At 39.4% G+C, this 22955-nt stretch overlaps 2 protein-coding genes across 2 annotated transcripts in view; one reads left to right on the forward strand and one right to left on the reverse strand.

Annotated features, from left to right (window-relative positions):
* The window catches only part of LOC142382971 (leucine-rich repeat transmembrane neuronal protein 4), a 59958-nt gene extending 57109 nt beyond the window's left edge, over positions 1-2849 (reverse strand). Inside the window, exons 1-2 of the mRNA XM_075469097.1 lie at positions 2219-2849; positions 201-1790 (exon numbers count right to left, since the gene is read on the reverse strand). Of these exons, the coding sequence (XP_075325212.1) occupies positions 244-1790; positions 2219-2270 (1599 nt within the window). The 5' untranslated portion in view covers positions 2271-2849 and the 3' untranslated portion in view covers positions 201-243. The remainder of the gene's footprint in view (positions 1-200; positions 1791-2218) is intronic.
* An 8375-nt stretch (positions 2850-11224) lies between these two features.
* Positions 11225-14482, forward strand: lrrtm4l2 (leucine rich repeat transmembrane neuronal 4 like 2). Its single transcript, XM_075469098.1, has 2 exons — positions 11225-11513; positions 11958-14482. The coding sequence occupies exons 1-2, from the start codon at positions 11510-11512 to the stop codon at positions 13577-13579; spliced, it is 1626 nt and encodes a 541-aa protein (XP_075325213.1). The 5' UTR covers positions 11225-11509; the 3' UTR covers positions 13580-14482.
* Positions 14483-22955: the final 8473 nt, after the last annotated feature.

The raw sequence follows: 22955 nt of genomic DNA on the forward strand, positions 1-22955 counted from the left end.
CAGTTTCAGCTAATGAGAATTATATTTTAGCAATATCACTGCATGATTTAAAGCAGCCGCTGGGTAGACATATGGAACTGAACAAACCAGCATATTACAAAACAAGTCACCATGCACTGACCTTTGTTTCCTTATCCCAACACAGACTAGAGCAGAGGAGAAAAAAAGTATTTTTCCCCGCAGAGTGTTAGAAAATTTACCTCTCACGCCTCGCAGTGGAAATGGATTTTTGGAGGGCAACAGTCATACCTCGCATTCCCTGGAGCCTGAGATGGTGTATGTGTAAGGTCCTGTCCCATTAACCAGCACATCCATAGTCTCTGAGTGTGAAGGCTTGTAGTCCACATAGTACTCTTGCAATGGTGAATTAAAGGAGCGCTCAGTCTCCCGTGCCTTTTTCTGGCGCTTTTTGACTGCTGAGCGCTCCTGAAGTTGTTTAAGACTGCTGGGATAGCGCTTCCATGAGACATAGATAACCAGCAGGATTATAGCCACCGACAAGAAGAGGGCCACGCTACCAGCTATGATCTTGTGGAAGGACACATACTCAGTGTCTGGCATGGGAATAGTGGGGGAGGCCTCAAAAGGGGTTGGAGAGGCTGTCCAATTCCAGGTCGGCTTATCATTCACCACAGACTGTGTGGGAATAGTGGGCAGTTCAGGCTGAAATGCAAATGTGACGGGCAATGTCGTTGTGGGGATAGGGGTAGGCGTTGCTGTGCAGATGTTGTAAGTTTCAACCACATCTGTTACTTTTTCTCCTTGTGCCTCCTTTGGGGTGGCACAAATCATAGTAGTCTCCTTGTTACCCTTGAAGGCTTTGAGCCAGGACATTAGAGGGCATATGTTGGGGTTACAGTGCCACAAATTACCAGCCAAACTGATGGTGGTGAGGGAGATCCAAGTCTCCACTGTCTGCTGAGATACATTGCTGAGTTTGTTGGAGTCCAGGTTTAAAGTCTGGAGATTGGGCAGGCACTGAAATGTGCTTGGATCCAACACTTCTAGCTCATTTCCAGAGAGGTCCAACTTTTGCAAGGAAGTCCACATCCATGGCAGGCCCTGGGTTAACACTTTGATTCGGTTCCACTGCAGATAGAGCGCCCTTAGGTTAGTCAGGCGTGGGAAATGAGCAAAGTTTATCTTTGAAAACTGATTGTGCTCCAAATGGAGCTCGATGAGCTTCAGAAGTCCTGCAAAGGCATTACGTGTGAGGCTCCTCAGCCTGTTGTAGCCGATATCAAGAAATTCCAGGTTACGACAGTCAAGGAAAACACGCATGGGAATAGTTTTTAAGGAGTTTGACCTCAAGTGTAAACTAAGCAGCTTCCGTAGACCCAAGAACTGATTCGGCTGAAGGACCTGCAATTTATTGTAAGACAGGTCGAGATTGCGTAAATTTGGGACATCATGGAACGTATTGTTTTTTAGCTGTGTGATCTTATTTGAGCTGAGAATCATCTCTTTGAGCCTCTTTATCCCATGGAATGCTTGGCCGTCCACGGCATTGATGTAATTATGGTCGAGGTAGAGCCACACCAGTTGACTCAGGTCTGCAAACTGGTGAGCTCTGAGGTTTACCAGGCTGTTGTAACGAAGAGACAGCCCCTGGGTGCTTACAGACACATTGTTTGGCACGTCACGAAAGGCATTGGATTCACAGTATATTATTTTCCCATCACATCTACAGCTCTGGGGACAGGGACGCTCCCGGATGCCGCTTGGAGCAGCAAGAAGCCAGGTGGGTACCACCACTGTGAATACAAGCCATCTGAAAAGCACAGAAAATCCTGGAGACACAGAAAAGTGATAGATGTAAGAGCATGAACATTTACTAAACATGATAATAGACCAGACTTTTTTATTTATTTATTTATTTGTTTTGTGGAACCAAACACATATGATACTCTAAGGCATAAACAGACAAGGATTGTTTGCATTTGCATCCAAGTTTTCTTGGCTAATCTGCACACACTCAGTAAAGTGCGGCTCTTTAGATATTTGTAGGGGAATCAATAACCACATGAATCAAGTAGCCTATCATTTGTCAATTGGTTGTTGAAAAAAAGCCTCCCTCAGATTCCCCAGCCTGCAGTCGTCATTCATAAAACGCGGGTCGGGTAAGAGACCCCAGCAACGCCAGCTTTAACTGAACTGTACTTGGACAAACGGCAAAAACACCAGCCGCCGAAATATTACCCTTAGAATAAAAACATACCCATATTGGTGCGGTGTCTGCTTTTCCTCATGTTCACGGCTCTCTGTTGCATCCGATCCAGCTCCACATGTTATACGCACTCGGCGTTTTGCCCAAATAGTTGCACACTCAACCAGGACGCCTGTCTGCACGGGAAACGCACGCACTTTGCGCCGTAGTCGGATCCGTTCTGCTCACAGTCGAACACCTGTCGGAGATGGCAGTAGTTCCACAAGGTGTGCATTAACCTCTGCCGGCAGTTCGATACATTACTGCAAAACATCAGCTTGATAATGCATATATGTGACTGCCGTGTTACAAGGCACAAGGACGGAAGCTCTCAAGCTATAGCCTCATGATAATGATACTCTTAAGCGCGTGTTGTGGGAGGCTATGCAATACATCCCTAACCTCGAGTCGCCAATTGTTGATTCTAAGTGTCAGAGAAGACACCGGGAACCATTTAAGTAAAGCAGTCTGAAAACAGGAGAAGTGCGATCCAAAGCCGTCAAGTTGGTGGTATCCTCCTTCAGGTTTGGAGAGAGAAGGTGCGGGCTGATGAGGATCAACAGTGGCATCAAGAATAAATCAGTTGTATAGCTACAGGAATGATCCTGGTATATAATAAGAGGACTGAGCTCACAGATGCTCAGTTTGAGGACTTGAGAGGCCCTCTCCTGGTGAAAGTGACACTCCGCAGCCTGCATTTAACTGGTCCTCATTGTTCTCACGAGCACAGCTTGCATATAAATGAAATCCGAGGAATGGGAACACTTTGCTCTGCATTTGGATTTTTGTGAAGCTGTACTGCCAAAATAACGCCTCTGAACAGCCAGTGGTCTCACATTCTTATGGATTAAGTTTCACTGTTGACTTGAATACCACAAAACTAGAAAGTTAAAAGGACCTGATGATTATTAGGTCGAATTAAGTCTACAACGTCCATGCCCCTAATTTTAATAGCAGGCCCACAGGAAAGGGGGGTGTCATAATTAAGAATTCTTATGTCAAATATTGCTAGAGCTCTATCATAACCTGCTGTAAGATCATTCATGCCAGTCTGTAAATCTAACAGAATGAGTTTATTTTTGTCAAGTTCATTGTTTTACTTGTGAATGAAGCTGATTACAACATTTTTATATATTTATATGAAGATCAATATTGATGATTAAAAATCAAATTATCTGAAATACATGGACTGTAGAATACACATAGCCTAAAAATAAACTAAACAAAAAAATTGGTAATGATTTACTCTGACAGTAATAAGTCTCAAGAAGTTAATTTCAGTCTGTATCTCTTGAATTATTGATAAAATCTCAGATTTAACATGGTTCTTATTTAGTTCTTTAAAGAGTGAGGCTGTAATTGACAGATTAGATTGTTATGATTTGGTTTGTGAATCACAACTGACACTGGCTTCTACAGGCTTATAAAAAATACAGATTTTGGCCTCGAGAAGCTGTAAAAATGTCCTAATCTAACGGATTTAATCAATTTGCGATATAATTTTGTTTTGAATTTAGACAAAAAAAAAAATTCAGAATTTTTTAACCAAAGTTCAGCCTGTATGGGTAGATGAATTGCCAGGTGTGCAGTTTTATTTAGCATTTTGTCACTGCTGTTACATATTGACTGAAATGTATCATGCGTAAACATAGGGTACTATAAAGGCTTCATAATGGGTTTTTGAGACAGGGTCAAAGTAATCATTTCTAATGGGTCCCTCTGCTCCTGCATTTAATGAATAGTGTAATTACCAGTAATGGACATTAATGAACATTTTAACTCAAATCACAGATAGCTTGTGACAAAGAAATTGCTAGAAACAAGAATAAAATGGATGCATCCATCACTTCATCTGCAATCACTGATTTAATTTCCATTGTCAGATCAATCAGCTAACTGGGGTTGAAGGGCAGGGCAGGAAACTGCACACACACACACACACACACACACACACACACACATCTCTCTCTTACACACTGTCCCAATCACTCTTGCTAACTCACACATCAAGGTGACTGCATGCATGACATTACAAAGCTCTAAATGTAACATCCTACACTCATCTGTGCCATTAGAAGGTCTGATGATGTTTGCAAACCTTCACTCTGGGATGTTTTGTTAAACTGAAATGTGACACATTTTGACATTTAGCAGCACTTTCTCAAATTTGTAATATTTTTGATGAAAATAAACTTTATTTCTATTTTACTTATGACAAGACTCTGTCATCCATTAATCCCGATGATACAGTATCATCGGGAAAACAAAAGGAAAATACGAAACTTTTAACAATCTATATCACATGGACATTGAATTAAGCGATGGCATATTTCCACACGGTCTCTCTCTTTTGTTTCTGACCGGCCATTGAGCAAGGCACAGTGTTTGACCAGCCGATATTTTGTGCTATTAAAAACTAAAAATCAAAATGCAAGACTATGCTGGAAAGCAATTGGTTAGTCAGTCTCATCAGTCATAATTTGGATTGTGTTAGCCATCCACAAAAAGGTCAAAGTAATGGTCATTTTAGTAAATAGCTAAAGGGACAAGAGATTCTCAAGGGGAGAAAAAACTCTGTTGTACTGTCACTCTATAAATCAGAGCAAGTCACTGTGGTGCAATCATTCCATGATAAGGTCCTTTGAATTCCCTGTGGTTAGAGCATCAATTCTTATAAATGTTGTCGAACATATCTGATGTGACCCACTTTTCCCATTTAATCTGGTTCTCTGGCTATCTCGTATGTGCTGTGCAGGCAATATAGGAATGCATGGATCAATAACTGAGTCTCACATTATGTTTGGGATTCACTTTTAATATCGAAAGGAAAAGTAATACTTCACTTTCTTTTAGTCAAGTTTACTTGAATGTTATCTTTTTAAAAATCTTACAGATGAAATCTACCCCAGCTTAAAAAAAATTGATATGTTGTGTAATGTATGGATAAAAAAACAGAAAGTCATGTTTTGCCGATCTCATAAACCAATATTTTACTCACAACAGAACATAGGAAACATATCAAATGTTGAAAGTGAGAAATGACACTGTTTCATCAGAAATATTTTCTCATCTTGTCTTACTATGGAAATGTTTTTCCACTTTGTCTCAGTCCATGAAGTGAGCTTTGAGAAGGAGCCCAGAGAAGATTTATGGACATTCCTTGATCAAGTTCACATATAGCTTATCATTTTTGCATCATAAAGTTTTAACCTGCAGTTGTAGAGTGCACAGTGAACTGTGTTCGTAGACAATGATTTCTGGAAGTGTTTCTGACCCCACGCAGTGATTTCCATGACAGAATCATATCTGTTTTTAAAGCAGTGCTGCCTGAAGATCACCAGCATCCAATATTGATTTTCAGCCAAGCCCCTTTTGCACGGATGTGTCTCCAGATTCTCTGAAACTTTTGACGTCATTAGATACCGTAGCTGATGGAATATTCAAAGTCTTCACACTTTTATGTTTAGGGACATCATCCTGAAATTACTTCCCTATTTCGAGATGCAGTTATTTGCAGATTGCTAAATGTCTGTCCGTTTTCACTTTTGAGAGACTATGCTTCTCTAAGGTGTTCCTTTTATACACAGTCATGTTACTGACCAATTAATTGCCAATTAACCTAATTAGTTGCAACTTGTTCCTCCAGCTGTTTCATTAGAGTACTACTTACTTTTCTTGCCTTTTCTTGACCTCCTTCCAACCTTTTTGAGAAAGGTTGCAGCCATCAAATTCAAGATGAGCTGATATTTCTCATGAGATAGTGAAATGCCTGACTTTCAATATTTGATATATTTTCTATGCTTTAATGTGCAATGAAATATTGATTTATGAGATTCGCAAAGAATTGCATTCTACTTTTTTATTCACATTTCACTTGGTGTCCCAGCTTTTTTGGAGTTGGCTTTGCATATACTTGTGTTTTAGATTTTGTGACCTGGTGTGCATGAGTCTGTGCTGCTTGATAAAGACCCACTCAGGTGTAATTAAGAGTAAGTTAACCCCAGGAGAGCTCTAAACCCAGCCCATAAAACACAAAGGTACAGTCTCACCATATGCACTCACCTCACTTTGCAAATAACTCAGAAACCACATTGCTTACTATGAAACTTTAATGACTGTCTGTGACTGACTGAGCCTTGAATAATACAGCAAGTGAGGGACCTGCTTTTATTGCAGCCTAATGAATCCCACTGAAACAGAGTTTAGAAGTGTATGTGTAGAAAAAAATAATTAGTGCAAAGACAAACTTAAACCAGGGTTGAAGCAGGTCTGATATATGCTGACCCTGAATTGTAAATATGTAATTAGCTTCAGAACATATATCCCCACAGCAGGTAAAATATTTCTGAGGTCTCGCCCCAAAACATCTGCCGCTGTTGTTCCCTGCTGCCTCTGCGAATCAAACAATGCACCTCTTCCTAGTTTTTGAAACCCCAGTGGGCTGTTTATTGACTATAATCTTATATAAGGTGATTTATTAAAATGTATCCATATCTCACCCCAATTTAGGGCTTGCTCTGCATGTATCTGTTTTTCTTTTTTTTAAAAGTTCTGCCTCTGCAGAATAATCCAAGGAAATCTTTTTGCTTTTGAGGATGTAGAGGAAGTGCAGCTTTCATGCTGACATCCCAGGAGCAGGGGAGCTACATCACAGATTAACTAGTGATGAAAACAACATTAAACCACGACTGAATTATCTTTGTCCAAAAGGTTATGTGTGTAGTCTTCTCTCAAGAGCCATTCTGCAGAAGATGAAGACACTCTTGGTTCATATTGTAGTCTACTTTTTCTGTCTCACTCATGCATGAGAATTCATATGTCTGTTATGGAAGGCTGTGAGGATCAGTTGGTAATTCATTATACAGCTGTTGATATTGCGCTTCTGTGTTTAAATCCTGAGTCAAACAGCTACAGTATTTGATCATTTCTTTCCAGTGATCTTTTCTCTGCATCACAAATAGAAAACTTCTTCTTTTGAAGATTTTTAGGTTTCATTTGTACATTTCCTCATACATAATGCATAAGAATAGAAAAGCACTGAACACACGAGACAGGCTGGGTAAAGTTTTCTCTGTCAAAAGGTTTGACACTCTGCCTGTGATTCTGCTGCAGTGAAGGGTTATCAAAGACCAGTTAATATAACATCAGGCAAAATTCATTTTGAAGTGATGATATAAATATCTAAAAGCATGATGTACTGCTACATTCTAACAACTATTTGTACTTATGTGGGGAATGTGGGAAAATACATGCAGCTAGTGGAGAGAGGGTGTGACATTTTCCTCGTCATCAAATTATTGGTAACCTGGGGAGGAAAGGGTTGGCACACTGTCCCACCACATGTGTGCTTCTGATTTTTAGAAAACAAGTGCATTCACTAATGCATCTTCCAAGAAGTGTTAATCCTGCATCACTCAGTCTGGCTGGAGGCAATAATAACCTGAAAATAAATGAATACATTTAAGAGGGGTTATCATAGTTTATGACACATGGAATGTACCATACTCTCATTAAAAAACTAATCAGCTGTTTTCTTATGAGAACTATTCTTCCAAAGATGCTCATTTTCTACATGTAAAAGGTGAAACATCACATCCGGTGCCAATCTCAAGGATTAAACAGAAAAGTCCAGCAACTGTTAAAAAACAATTTCATAAAATATAGATTATCCATGTTCTTCATGTCCTCTAAGTTACATAGTACGAGATCACTCCATACAAAATTGTGCTTTAGTTTGCAGTATGCTGTATTAGCCACCTAAATGTTTGCATTTCTGTAATATCCTGCATGCTCTTCCATTTGATTGCTGACTGTAATGAAAATGCTGTAAAGTGGCTCATGCCTTGTTTGTACTTCAGGTAGAAATAAAAATGTAATAAAGCCCCTGAGTTTGACCGATGGAGAGTTGCATGTTTGCATGAGCAAGGAGATGAAAGTATGTTTGTGGCAATGACTTAGATTAAGTAAACCTTCCACCCCCCTTGTAAAATATTGACAAATACCAGAAGAAGGTCCACAAAGTGCAAAGAATCACATCAATCTCTCTTCACCAATTGCCCTTTTTTGTGCTCCGTGCTTGTGGTTTTACAACAGGGGCATCCACAGCCCTGTGACTGCAAATTCGTCATCGGGATCACATGGTGTACTGATTCACCCTGATGTAAGTATCACAGGATATTAGATTAAACGGGCTCTAGGTGATTAATGCTATTTTTCAATACAGCGGCTGATCACTATTGTGAAAAGATTATCATCCATCTTGAATATTTCCAATACCATGAAATGTCATTATAGAAATACACTGTAAGCATGGAAGATTTGGAATTATTTGGTCTGACCACAATTTTACTGTTTGAATAATAAAATGAAAGACCAGTGCAAGATGACTAAGTAGATGAGTAAGTCTGTCTGTCTGCTCGTATAATACATTATGCGGTGCCACAAGGCAGGCCTGGTATTATCCTTGTAGCACCCACAGTTGCAGATATGCAACAAGCTTTTTATTTATTTACATTATTTATTTACATTATATCTTATTTATATTTTTATTTACATTACATTATTTGATTTTTTAAATTTACATACATTATTTACATTCATGTGTAATATTTTTTTACATTACATTTTATGTGCCGACAGTTGTCACAGCAATCATTTTCTTGGGTCAGTGAATTACACTCTGCTTTGCGGTGGTCTGTTCTAGTTCGTTCTGGTCTTGTTTGGTGTGGTCTGCTTTCACAGCGGTAATGGGAGGTCAGGTCTCCAAATTGTATTATTATGATTATTTTTTTGCATTTATTTATTAGCTTCATGTGCACATTTTTTATTTACATTACATTTTTATTTACATTACATTGTTTTGCATTTTATATGTGCTCCACTTTTTCACAACAAAGATCTGTGAAATCTGTTTGATTTGTTGTTGAATGGAAAGTTTATGATGGTTGTGTTCTGCACTTTGTATTAAGAATGTTCAATAAAGCTCTATTATATACATTTTATTGTGGTAGCAGCAGTTACTGGTGAACTTTCACTATACCTTTTTTGCCAAACGATCTGTAGAGAATGACTTGGTTTGTGAACAAAATTAATCAGGAAAGCCCACAGTTGCAAATATGCAACATTGCCTAAAATGATCAAAAATAGCCCAATTCCAAAAATTCCAAAAATATTGGTTTATTCCCACCCAAAAAGATGCAAGAAGAGCCAAAATGATTTTTTTCAATGATTATTCATATGCTTGGGTGCTACAAGGTTAAAGGCCTGCCTTGTGACAAGTCCATTTATGTTGTTCCATATTCTAGGCGCTATGTGGACTCAAAATTCCCATTCTTATTGGCTTACTGTAACTTTATCTGCATTAGATTCATTTTAAAACGATACACAGACATTTTGATCTCAATGGATGAGTTTGAAGAACTGATATGTCTCCTGCCATCAGATAAAAAATAGTAGTTGTCATCCAGAAAAAATGTACATTGTCAATTTAATAGATGCAGCTGGTGAACACATGCAGTCACTTTCCATTTTTCATATTCAACATGATAGCCAGCTGATAACCTGTTTGTGGAGCTGACACATGATCACTGACAGTCCATGCTGTGTCACCTCCCCCGCCTCAAACAGGTTTAATTTTTGGTATAAAAACCTCTATACATTATCTCTGCACAACATTTTCAAAAACAACATGCTTGCCTGCTCCGAGCGTTCATATTACTTGAATGACATGTGAGCTCCTCCGACACGTGTGAGGTAGCTTACCCTTTGAAGATTTTGTTTGACATTCAATTACAGAGTGTGCAACCATAAGTCTGCCAGGCATTAGCTCTACAAAATGGCTCATTTTCACATCTTTTAGATCCTCTCCTGCTGAGGTGTTCCTGGAGCAGATGTAAATTCACCTTTCATCATGCAATCCACGAGCATGAGAGGAACTCTTGTTTGATCAAGTAACACCCCACTCAGCCAAATGTTGATGCAAATTCGTCAGCTCATTATTTCCTAAAACTACAACTGAGCTGTATGCCTTCCCCCTTGACTTTACCGAGGACATGTATTTGTCCATCAGTGTCATCAGCTCATAAAAACAGGTCATTTTTCTCTTCAGACACAAGGGGGTGCTGTTACCACGTCTTTCAACTCAGACAGTCCAAACACTGAGCATTCCAAAATTTCCACTTTCCCAATCTGGTGAGTGTCTGTTCAAAGCAGAATGAGCCAAATGTGAACAATGAATATGAAACGACCACATAATGAGAGGTATCCCTATCCTCCCTCTGTTGTCTTTTGACTGCATTTCATTTATGCTAATTTATATACCATTTATTCCAATGTTGACGCCTCTTTGGCCTAATTGATCTCATAGCATAGCGTCTTTTGGACACTAAGAGATGTGAACTGTTTGTCCACAAAAACGTGTCAACATCACGCTTCAGCTGCCAGCATAATTATACCATCAAGAAGCTGCAGAAAAGTCCTAATTATCCAACACTCTGTTAATTCCTGTCATGTCACAATGGCTGGTAACAGATGAATGAACGGTTGATTTGGATCTTGCCACCCACGTAGTTTTAAGATTTTCTTTTCAGCTGTCATCATCATAATCATTATCATCAACATCATCATCTTTAACAACAGGATGTATGTTACGTATATCAACATGCGCATGAACCCATCTAACTCCTCAGGTCACCTTACATTCAAGCAAGTTCACAGTTTGAATCTGAGAAATAAAATCATTTTAAAAGTGATAAATAATCTTCACACTCATTTCTGTGAAAGTCACATTATCATAAGGATTTAGTTCACACACAAACGTATCTAAACACGCAAAATGTATGAAAATACGCTGTATTAATTTGCCAATTGGGTTAATGGCAGGGTTTACGTGGCTGCAATACTCATTTTCTAAGCTTATGTTCTTGAGGACGCCCACGCCGCTGAGTAAGGAGTGAGGTAAAGAGAGATAGGAGAGACGTGTAGCGAGAGAAGAGGGGGGAGACTACTTGGAGTGGAGGGATGTGCATCAGTCTGTCGGCGCTCAAATGGGTAATTGCGCACACAGCGGACTGAAATGTAGCGGCCGCTCCAACTGCGACCCAAGTGTGAACGCGTCCTATTTGTGAGCGTCGTCCAGAGATCAGCGGGGGTTTGGGCGCTGCGGAAAACTTGGATTTGCTTTGCAAGTATAGTGTTCAGTATGCGGACTGACTCTGAAGCTGCCTTAACTGCGATTGAACGCAGTTTAACGCACTCTTGATCTATTTCCCCCCCTTCGGAGGATCACCCCTTCCCTCTGTGACGATGGGTAAGTCATTATGATAATCACAATTAAGTGGCATAGTTTCTGTTTATTCAGGTTCCTCGTTGCAAAGAAGACAGATGATAAGCTTTAATTGGAGGATTTCATAGTTCCTAAAGTGAATTAAGCTTATTTCTAACACTTACCAATAAGAAGAGCTGCTTTTCCTCTTTGCATTTAATTATTTAAATAAAACAGCCTTTGCCTCCAACATTTTCTGTGCATCTGTGAATGTGTTCACATATCCATACCTTAATGTGGCTAGCTCAGATTGTTATCAATTCTTCATGAAGAAGGTTTGCCTTCTCAGACAACAAGCTGCTACATACCATATGATCTCCCTTTGAGGAATAAATATATTACCTTTGCCTAACCAAATGTCTTTGAGCAAACCTTTTCAAAAACCCAGTCATTTCTTTGATTGCCTGTGCCCCTCTCTCACCCTAACAGGTTCTGTGATGATGGACTGGAGACTATCATGTCTTCTTCTGCAGGCAGCTGTTTTGCTGCTGCTCAGCAGGGGGGAGAAGATGTGCCCTGCGAGTTGTCGCTGTGAAGGAAAAATTGTTTATTGTGAGTCTGGCATCTTCCAAGACATTCCAGTGAACATCACCACAGGATGCCAAGGTCTGTCCCTGCGTTACAACAACCTGCTGGTTCTTTTGCCGTACCAGTTCGCCCATCTCAATCAGCTAATCTGGCTTTACTTGGACCACAACACCATCAATGCTATAGATGCTTTAGCCTTCCACGGTGTTCGCAGACTCAAGGAATTGATTCTCAGCTCCAACAAAATAACACATCTCCACAATAACACATTCAGTGCCATACCAAACCTGAGAAATCTGGATTTATCATACAATCAGCTGCAATTTCTGCATCCAGGTCATTTCTATGGCCTGCGCAAGCTGCAGAATCTCCACCTTCGATCCAATGGACTAAAACAGATCTTCATTCGCACATTTTTGGAATGCCGTGGCTTGGAGTTTCTAGACTTGGGTTATAATCGCTTGCGCAGCATCACTCGCACAACATTTTTAGGACTGTTCAAGCTGAAAGAGCTTCATTTGGAACACAATCAGTTTTCCAGGATTAATTTTTTTATTTTCCCACGCCTTACCAACCTCCAGGCTCTTTATTTGCAGTGGAACCGCATTCGATCCATCAGTCAAGGCGTGCCATGGACCTGGCAGAAACTTCAGAAACTCGACCTATCAGGGAATGAAATCCAAATGTTGGACCCAGCTGTTTTCCAGTGCATGCCAAACTTAGAAACACTTAACCTGGAATCAAACAAGCTGAGTAGTGTGCCTGTGGAAGCTGTAACAGCATGGACCTCCCTGACTACCATCAGCCTGGCAGGTAATGCCTGGGACTGCAGCCCCAGCATCTGCCCTCTTATGGGATGGCTCAGAACCTTCAGGGACCCTAAAGACATCAGCATGATTTGCAGCAGTCCCAAGTCTGTGCAGGGTGAAAGAGTGGTGGACGTGGTGAGGAATTACTCGACATGTGTGGATGTATCAAATGTGTTCTCAACCACAACTCTCATCATATTGAGTTCGAACCAAAGTGCGAACGTCACAAGTTGGCCAGGTGCCTCTGGCGATACAGACCTGACTCATACTGTGTCACCTTCACAGACACTAACCACTTCACTTGTCAGTCCAAGTGGGACATACAGGAAGACAGCAGAGTCCACAACCACAAGCTCTGCATCCCACATCTCCCCTGAAACCCCCACATCATTTATCCCTGAGCTACAGTTTGAACATATGGCTTTCCATAAAATCATTGCAGGCAGTGTAGCCCTGTTCCTGTCTGTGTCATTGATCCTGCTGGTTATTTATGTCTCTTGGAGGCGCTACCCCAACACCATGAGGCAGCTGCAGCAGCACTCAGTCAACCATAAGCGCAGAAAAAAGGCTCACAAGCAGGAGCAGGACCTTAATTCTCAGTTGCAAGAGTACTATCTGAGCTACCATTCAAACTCAGAGGCGATGGACTCCTTGGTGCACGAGACAAGGCCATGCACGTGCACCATATCAGGATCCATAGAATGTGAGGTTTGAGCGTTTTACCTTTAAGAGACATGAGGTGCTATTGCAAAGCAGAGGTAAATGTATTTTCCTGGTGATAAAGTGTTTTTTATCTCTGATGTAAATATAACCAATATAATTATGTGCACAGAAAAGACGATTGGAAAGAAGAGAGCTAATTATTACCTAGACTGTTGTGAGAACAGTGGCCATGTTGGCTGTGTATGATCCAAAATTACAGCTGGACCTCTGCTACAGTAGAAGCAGGCTCTGTAGAAAGACTGAACAGAGAGTAATCTTGCTATGAGCCAACAAAGCCACTTTTTACTTGTTTTTTTTGTTGATAACATCATGTAGCCTGTAAAGCATTAGGATATGTGCATCTTTGAGTTTGTGTGTGTGTGTGTGTGAGAGTGTGTCATGGGGATGAGCTGTTAATCCCCTGGTTTACTGATATCGGGTTGGAGGAGTTACAGTGTTACACCTTACTCTTATTTATGCTATTCGTCCAGTTGAGTTATTTTGCATTTGGCAAACAAGCATAGCTGTAGCAGAACTGCAGAAAGTGGAGGAACAATCATAAAGAGAGCATCATTTGCATGAAGCCATTCTCCTTACTAAAGATGCTTCTCTCACATGTGAAATGATCAATTTTAACTGACAAAAGAAAAACAATATATATTTGCATTTCATTTTATTGTGTAACTAGCCACAAAAAAATTAAAATATTAGAAAACCCATGAGTCTAATCTTAAGTCTTAAGATGTTCAAATCTGTCAGGGCCAGGTAAGGCCTTTTTGTTTGTTTGTGTGTATGTGTCAAAAGTGACAATGTTGACTTTCATAATAAATTTTGTATTGATCATTCCTGTCATTATAATTATGCATTGTTTGTGTAAAGATATAACAATATGGATAATAGGCTTTCTTTTGTGATTGTGACTGTACAATTAAAAGAAACACTGAGACTTTAAGAAAAATACATGTGTGTTTTGAGACCATCAATGACTGGAGCTGTTTATGGAGAAAAAGAAATCTCTCATCTCTATATCTTCTCATTGTGCTGTTGGTGTCATACATTTCATTGGAATTGCTGCTGCATGCAAACGAGCTAACATAGTTTCACGTGCCATCTTTTCTGGTTGTATTCTATCCTCCTCTAGAAGTATAGTATGGCCAACAACAGCATTGATTGTATTTGGATTAAACACACACCTCAGACTCAGATTAGGGGGTCCATGTCAGCAGCTTGGACTACACTCAGCTAGAAATGAGCCGTTTTATACTCTCAGCTTTCTCGTAAACAGGTTTGCTTTTTGTGCCAATGGAGCTCAACTAGGCTTGGCGCTTTTCTTTGCTTGTTCATGAGACAAAAGATACTCCAGTCTCTGAGACCAGAAACAGATTAAGAAGCTCTGGTTTATGTAACCAGTGTTCTCTCTCACTTTGGAAATACTGCTCCAGTGCAGTGAAATGAAAGGGAGAGTAGAGGCAGGCTGCTGAGGTCAAGCTATAATGAAGTTATCACTCACCTCATTCTGCCTTATTTCCATCAACTCCTTCATATTTTCCCCCCTGCTTCATTCTGCTTTTCCTTTTTTTTTTGTTTTTTTTAGCATGTTCAGTGTGAGGAGAGAAACATTATTGAGCCAGTAGACTTGCACGTGTTAACCCACTCACACATAGGCAGCGTCGATGCAGGTGTTGTAAGGCCCATTTCAGACCAGGGCGGCAAAGCGTGGCGGAACGGAAGCGATTTTCACCGGCGGAGGTGAAAGTACATGGAAACAGATCTGTCCTTGCACACCGACGCGGCGGTAGTCGGGCGGTAGCGGCGCGGAGACGCCTCCGTCCCGCGCTGCTTTTGGAAAATTGAACTCGAGCGGAATTTGGACGGCAGCGGCCGGCGGCGGCCGGCGGTGTCCCGTTTAAATGAATGGGGAATGCAGACAGGCCTGGAGCGGAACTACCGCGACCGCGGACTGTCCGGTGTGAAAAGCCAAGTAGAACACATCGCCTGATAACCGGCGTAAGACTGCCGCCACGCCACGCTCTGGTCTGAAATCGGTACGGATAAAGTTTCTGAATGGTCAAAGGCTGTTCAGATAAGGATTTATGATCTCCCACAGTCTACATTTAAACATGACTCAGGCTTTCTTTAGCTCCAGGCAGGCAAAGAGGCATGCTGCCAACAGAATTTATATCCATATATTTAGTCTCCAGCTCTTGCATAAATGATGAATTTCTCTCAGGGGCCAGTGGGAAAACCTGTAGGCCAAACAAAAAATTATAATATGAGCAGGAAAAATGATTTGTTGGTCTAAATTTGGCAGATATTGTAATTAGTGTTTGATTTGTCATATTATGACGGATGAAAGGCAATTTCCTGTGATTTGAAACCTTTTGGTGTTGTGCAGCTGAGAAAAGAATGCTGATTAGAGAGCTGTGGTCTGAATCCTGTGGATTATTATTGAGGACATTGTTTGGCTGTAAAAATTGTGGGTGTGTACTATATTGACTTTACCACAACAATGCACAAATAGAACCACACACAAGCAAAATCTGCAAAAATACGGTCCAAGAAATGAGGAGTCTTTTTAAACGCCTACCTTATCTGCTATCAAGTGCTCTTATACAGACGAGAGAAGCCAAACATAGAATCAGTTAAAAATCTTTACAGAAAAAAATAAGAAGTCCTGTTTCTTTGTGCTATTTGCTAAGTGCTCACTGTAAGAGGAAGCATGCTCAGCCCTTATTAGCTGTTGTACAATTTTGATGCAAACATCTCACTAGGGGAAATTTTCAAAAAGTGCATAATGCTTTACTTATCTTCGCCAAAGGTTAAATGAGCAATTTAAAGGTAGGCATAATTATCCTAAAGCAACAGTGGTGATATTCCATCGCCTCATTACCAGATTCTGTTTATCTAGCTGCCTCATTTTCCACTTGTAAAACAATAAATATAAAATAATGCTTCTGCATTTTGCAATTAAGCTCAGTTGTGTTGTTGCCAAGAGTTTTATGAGAAAACAGATATCTGTACTATTCCTCTGTCTTTCTTGCTAATTCTTGCTAAGGCTACAGCCAGAGGTCCTAGTGTAGTGCCGCATAATAGCTGGAAAAAAAAACTTGGCTTTGTTGAAAGGTAACAAGTTCCCCCTTCTAGCACATTTAAAAACTCAGTAATCAACACGTTACATCTGATTTATTTATTCATGAACAAACTAAACATTTTGAAAATAACATGCTGCTCTTTTAACAGGAAAAAAAATCAACCCTATGATGCAAGCAAGACTTTAGAACCAGTTTCTGTGCAAGTTGAACAAAACGGATATATCAAATTGATTAAAGCTGCAGTCGGCTCGGCAAGTTTTCAAAATTGCGAGTCTAAAGTCGGAAAATTCGAACTGATACAACTTCCAGGTCCCTCCCCCAACCTCTAACAAGCTCCGAATCGCCCCCCAAACCCCTCCCCCTCTGTGGACGAGGTTGTGCACGTGAGTTCACACCAGTGTGAGCGCACACAAGCTGCGGGCAGACTCACGCTCAGCAGCGTGTGCACAAGCTGTGATTGACAGGTAGGATTCCTCCACCCTGACTTGATTGGTTAAAAACAGCCGGGAGCGCTCAGTTTTTTGCAAGCATGATTACAGGCTTCAGAGGGAGCTACAGATTTTGTTATTTTTCCTAAACAGCCTATTTAATATTCTACTTCCAGAATCCCATGACAGTTCAAGCTAATATGACTAAAAAAAAGTTACCGACTGCCGCTTTAACAGTTGGTAGGTGGAGGCAGAGGCAGGTGAGACTTTCAGCAAGAAAATTCATTTTCCAAACTGTTAAACACGAATTTGAATTGAGCAACTGCAAGCTAATCAATAATGCTAATGACGGTTAAGTTCTGTAGATTCTCACAGCTCCTTTCCTCAAGCATATTTCATAACTCCATGCTCTTTTGCATTTGTAACAGCTGCTATCCATGGAAGAGGATTTCTGCTAGGATGACTGAGTTAAGTTGTACATTGGATAAAATGAGCCCTGTAGACAGAGGCTTCTTTCTTTCTTTCTTTCTTTCTTTCTTTCTTTCTTTCTTTCTTTCTTTCTTTCTTTCTTTCTTTCTCTCTCTCTCTCTCTCTCTCTCTCTCTCTCTCTCTCTCTCTCTCTCTCTCTCTCTCTCTCTTTCTTTCTTTCTTTCTTTCTTTCCCTCTCTCTTTCTCTACACTCTTAAGATGAATTTGAGGATCCAACATGTATTACCTTTAAGCTTGCAAGCCAATATAATGAGTTCCAGGCTGTTGGATTCAGATGATTACCATCAGCTGAAAATAGAGTCAGTGAAGTATGAAAGTTTTCAAAGGCAGTTGCCATAGGTTGGAAAGAGAAGTTGCACAGTCTCCTGTGCTCCACAACAGGATTTCTTTGTTCAACGACCTTTTGTGCACTGTATGTCACCTGTAAAATTCATTTGAATACTAATGCTTGACAGCCTTTGTCCCTTGTCCCAGTCGGCCCTTGGAGCAGAAAAAAAAACGCTCCTTGGTTTTCTGTTCATATGAAAGTAGAGGTGGTCGAAAAGCCATGCGGTGTGCAGTAAAAGAAGCTTCTTTTTTTTCTAAAAAACATAATTGTTCCAACAGGAGGACCTTTGAATTTTGAAATAACTTACAAGAAAATGATTTTGCACCATAATGTATTCTCTCACTTTCATCTTTCCACTTCATTACCTCCTGCAAACTTGGAAATAAATATATATATATATATATGCGTGTAGTTGAAGTTGAATAAAAAAGTAAGAACTAAGACGTTCTCTGCATTTTTCTGTTTACATAATAGAAATTTCCTTTTTACAGATATGTTCATCATCATGTGGTCCTGTCTGGTTTGTATGTGTATCTATCGATCTACATTAGTTATTTGTGTTCCTAATTGTTCTGATATTCACGTGGTTTTCCACAATAAAAATTCTTTCTGTTTCAGTAAAATCCTGTCAGCAGTGTTTTATGACTTTATAGAATGGAGAGGTAAAAAGGCTGTTGCAAACATCCAGTGTAATATATTACCTTTTACGACTCACTTGACTCAATTGTCCATAAAGAGTGATCCCCACTGCCACTTTAGTTTACTTAACATCAGGAAATCATCTCAGGCAGAAACTCAGTTGACAGCTTGACCTTTATGGCTCCATTTCTACTTGTCTTTGACAAAATGGCTCCCGTATATAGTGATTGAAATAACACTAAAATATGATCCAAATTAGATGATCTTTTCTCTTACACATGTGAATGGACTAATGTATGATTGTACACTGTATGATGTTCCAGTTTCATGACATCACCTCAGTGTTCCACTGATTTATTTCCCCTGATTTTTCAACAGCTCCAACGCCCACACCTGGGAAATCAATAAAAAAGCCAACAACAATTAATTGTATAAGATTTATAAGATGTGCACACAGAAATACTGTTGTTTCCTCTGTAATAAAACATCAACATGGTACCTATAATAAAGACACTGTGACAGCATCCACAGAGGATCCATGTTAGAACTAAAAAATGAAATTCATTCAGATCTCAGAAAGATATTGTAAGTATCTGGCAGCCACACATACATAGTTACACACACCAAACACATAATTCAAACTCAGACAAAAATGAAGAAATAAATACAGTATTAGATCAAATATGTAAAAATAGATACACATCATGTTTAGATTCCTATCTTGAAAAAGACCAAAAGGTCATTGCAATATAACTTATTATTCAAAAGTAGTTGTAGTATCAAACAGCACATTTAAAATGCAGCAAGACAGGCTGTATTTACACCTGTAACTGCACTGACTCCAGCGCAACGCCTGTAACAGCAGAACCAAAGACACTGCCATTATAAGAGATTGTAAAATATTGCTCACATAATTAGTCTTCTGTGTAAGGAGTCCTTTTCACAGAAGTTCCTGCAGCTCAATGCCGAGGGCTTCTCTGCTGCTGCATAAATGATTGCAGGATTTGTGCAGCAGTGGTGCACAGTACTATGGCATTCTGAAAAATCTTAAAGATAAAAAATTTCGAAGCCATCTCAAGTTATGTGGTGAAGGTTGTTAAAAGGGCAGGGTGAAAGGCAGGTTACACAGAATTAAATGGCAGTTAAATTAATGTGGTCTGACTGCCTTTAATAACATGATCTTCATGGCAGTTGAAATTTCCCTGACAGCGCACTCTCTGATTACTCTGCAGCAGGCTCTTGTTCACTTGTTTGTAAAAGTACATTTCAGTAATCTGTGGCATCTAATGACATCTAAGTGAGCTGTGAGCATTGGTCTGGTACCATTGACACTGGCATCAGAGCCACATTTTTTCAGTCAAGCTTGTTTGTTGGTTAGAGCAAATGTTCATCAGTACCAGTGGGCAGTGTAGAGAAGAGTGTGCCTTGTTATATTTTGGGGCTTGACAACCAAATCTTAGTCATAGCTTCATTCTTCATGAATACACCAACAAGAAAATGCTGATTGTGGCCAATAGTGCAGTAAAACTCAATTGCTAACATAACATTTCTGCTAACAATTGAGAGTTTTGTGTTGATAAGATTCAAGGCTTTGGTGTGACAGACCAATCAAGGACTCTCAGACATTATTCATCACAGCCATTGTTGTCAAAGACCAACTCCTTGAGAGCTGATTTAAATGCCCATTTTATGATGTTTTTTCAGGCCTGTTTCCAAAAGAGTTGAGGTGTAGTGTAAAATGTAAATAACAACAGAATGCAGTGATTTGCAAGTCATTAAAACCCCTATAATTCTCACAAGAGACAAATCCTTGTCTCGTATTAAAAACATTTACAACTTTCAGTTTACTATCTGGACTTTTTTTTTTTTTATTACAGAGCATCATCTGGTTGAAATAGGCAAGGCTCTCTCTGACAGTGTATCTGAAAAGAACCAGGCTGTAGACAAGTGTCAGACTGTCACTGTTACAAGAGGCAGTGGTTCCAGTCAATAATCCTTTTTCTACTCAGGAGGATCCCTGAGTGGAATCAAAGTGATTTAAAAATGCCACTCTTGAAAACAGCTGGTTAGAATCTGTAAATACCAAGGAAAATAACTTCAAGGCCTTATTTAGTATCTCGTTTAGCACATAAAAAAACCTAGATTATGCTTTTAAGAGTAAAATAATGTAATTCCGTCCCATAATTCAATGTGACCACAACATTCAAAACAACACTCAGCTACTTTCATGCGGTCGTACTCACTGGGATTCATATAAACAAATGAGCACCTCGGGGTGAGTGTAAGCAGCCTGTGATAAAATATTTTACTTTATTTTACTTTTTTGAAAGACCAACTTTTTGAATGCAATATATTTCTAACATGTCTTATTATTCTAATATGATATACATGATATAACCTCCATGAAGCATGATAAGTTATCTTTATCTGAAGAACTGAACTTTTTGTAGAAAGGTTTTTGAACGGCTGTAATTTTACTATCACAGCCTGGTCTCAACTGTTGTTGGATTCTTGTTGCAGTGCTGTTTTCTTTTCCTTCTTTCTTATGGATTTCTATTTTCACCTCTCATTAATCTCACAAGGTTTTCCAATCCAAGTTAAGGATTGTTAAAAAAAAGACGTGAGGTAAGTTTTCTTCTGTTAGACTATACCCATAGCCACAGCTGACAGGGAAAGTTTTCACCACTGTTTTCAAGGTCAGACTCATATTTAGGCTGTAACAAAATGCTAGTAGTGGACCCATTATCACCTGAATTAAGAACATTTTTCTTTTGGGCAAAAGCAAAACAGTGTGCTGTGTCATGTCTTGCCAACTTAATTCTACTTTTCAGAGTAATGGAGCTAAGTGTAAGTAGATATTAATTTTTCAGTCTTTTATAAGTATACAAATTTAGTCAATTATATTAGGCTGAGTGGTTCCATTGCTTTCAGCTTAATTATAAGCATAATGTGACCATTGTATTTATAAGCTAAACTGAGCTTAACTGTCTCAATGAGCTATTACTCTGGTTCAACTGTTTTGTTAGCAAGTTAGAAAACTTAAGTCACTAATGTTGCAACATTGTCTGGCAAGGTTTATATAGAGGGATGGAAACTTTAAGCTTTAGCTTTCAGATTCTTTATGGCACTACATGCTCAAATTGATCAATTGCCCTGTATTAGCTGCCAATTAGTTTTTCCAGATGTCACACTTCCTTGAAAATACTGATAGATAAGTAAATCAATATTATTAAAAAAAAACTTAAAGCACATTACTGAATGTGACGCACATCTAAGGGTATTTAGAAGTGGGTATACACTATTGTTCTGCATATACCGTGCACTACACTTCTGAGTATGATATAAAGTCTGTTGATCTTTTACAAAGTTACCATTCAGTCCCAATGTTTAGTTCAGTGTTGTCTGAATAAGAGAACATTAAGATTAAAAAGATTAAAATGTAAAGTTCGAGCAACTGCAGGTACTCCCTGCAGAAAAGACTAAATACATTTGAAATCATAAAGCAATTTCTAGTTGTTTAAAGTCCTGTGAGCATGTTTTAGACAAATTTGTTTAACTTGAATAAAACATGAGCTGGATGTTGATACCGCATTGTTGAGTACAACCAGCGTGAATCACATTCCATTAGTTTTAATGTGCATCAGAAGATACTCAGTCTCGTTTATGTCTCCAGCTTGCAGTGTAGTATGCAGGTGACATCAGCCTGACCACAGCTAACATGTATCTGTATATAATCAGTGGCGGGTGGATAAGATCATAAAGTATTACTGGGTTATGTGTTTTACTGGGTTAAAAGGAATAATCCTTTTCTGTTTGTGAGATTATCACAGCAGGGGTCACAAATGCCTGAAAGAAAGAGTTCTAATGCTGTAATAGAAAATAGAATTATTTGGATTCTGAAGGAACCCCGCCTCTCGCCTGATGACCGCTGGGATAGGCTCCTGCTCCCCCGCGACCCGACCGACGGATTAAGCGGATATAGGAAATGGATGGATGGATGGATTCTGAAGGATTTGTTGCTTACTATTCTTTTAAAATCTTATTAATTCATGTATCTGTTTTTCAAAGTGTATACTGCCTTGGTGCAAACATTAAACAGCTTTGCTTACTTTTAAAAATGTTTCGGTTAACTTTGAGTTTTCACAACAATACATTAAAAATGGCTAAGGGTAACTATCTCTCGTTACTGGCCTGCTGTGTATTTCAGTCTTGTATAGCCATTTTCACATTGATAGGAAATTCTTTCTAAGAAAACTTTCAGTGAATAAATTTGATTTGAACATCACAGGAAACATTTTTAAAACTCTTCTTTTAAAATGTCTTCATCTCAGTCTAGGACTGTTTTCCTAATCCTGCTCCCATTTGACTTCTGACCTTTGCCGCTCGCTTCAGCGACACATGTTGCATGGAAC

Source organism: Odontesthes bonariensis, chromosome 6, assembly GCF_027942865.1.
Source record: "Odontesthes bonariensis isolate fOdoBon6 chromosome 6, fOdoBon6.hap1, whole genome shotgun sequence".
Classification (NCBI taxonomy): Eukaryota; Metazoa; Chordata; class Actinopteri; order Atheriniformes; family Atherinopsidae; genus Odontesthes; species Odontesthes bonariensis.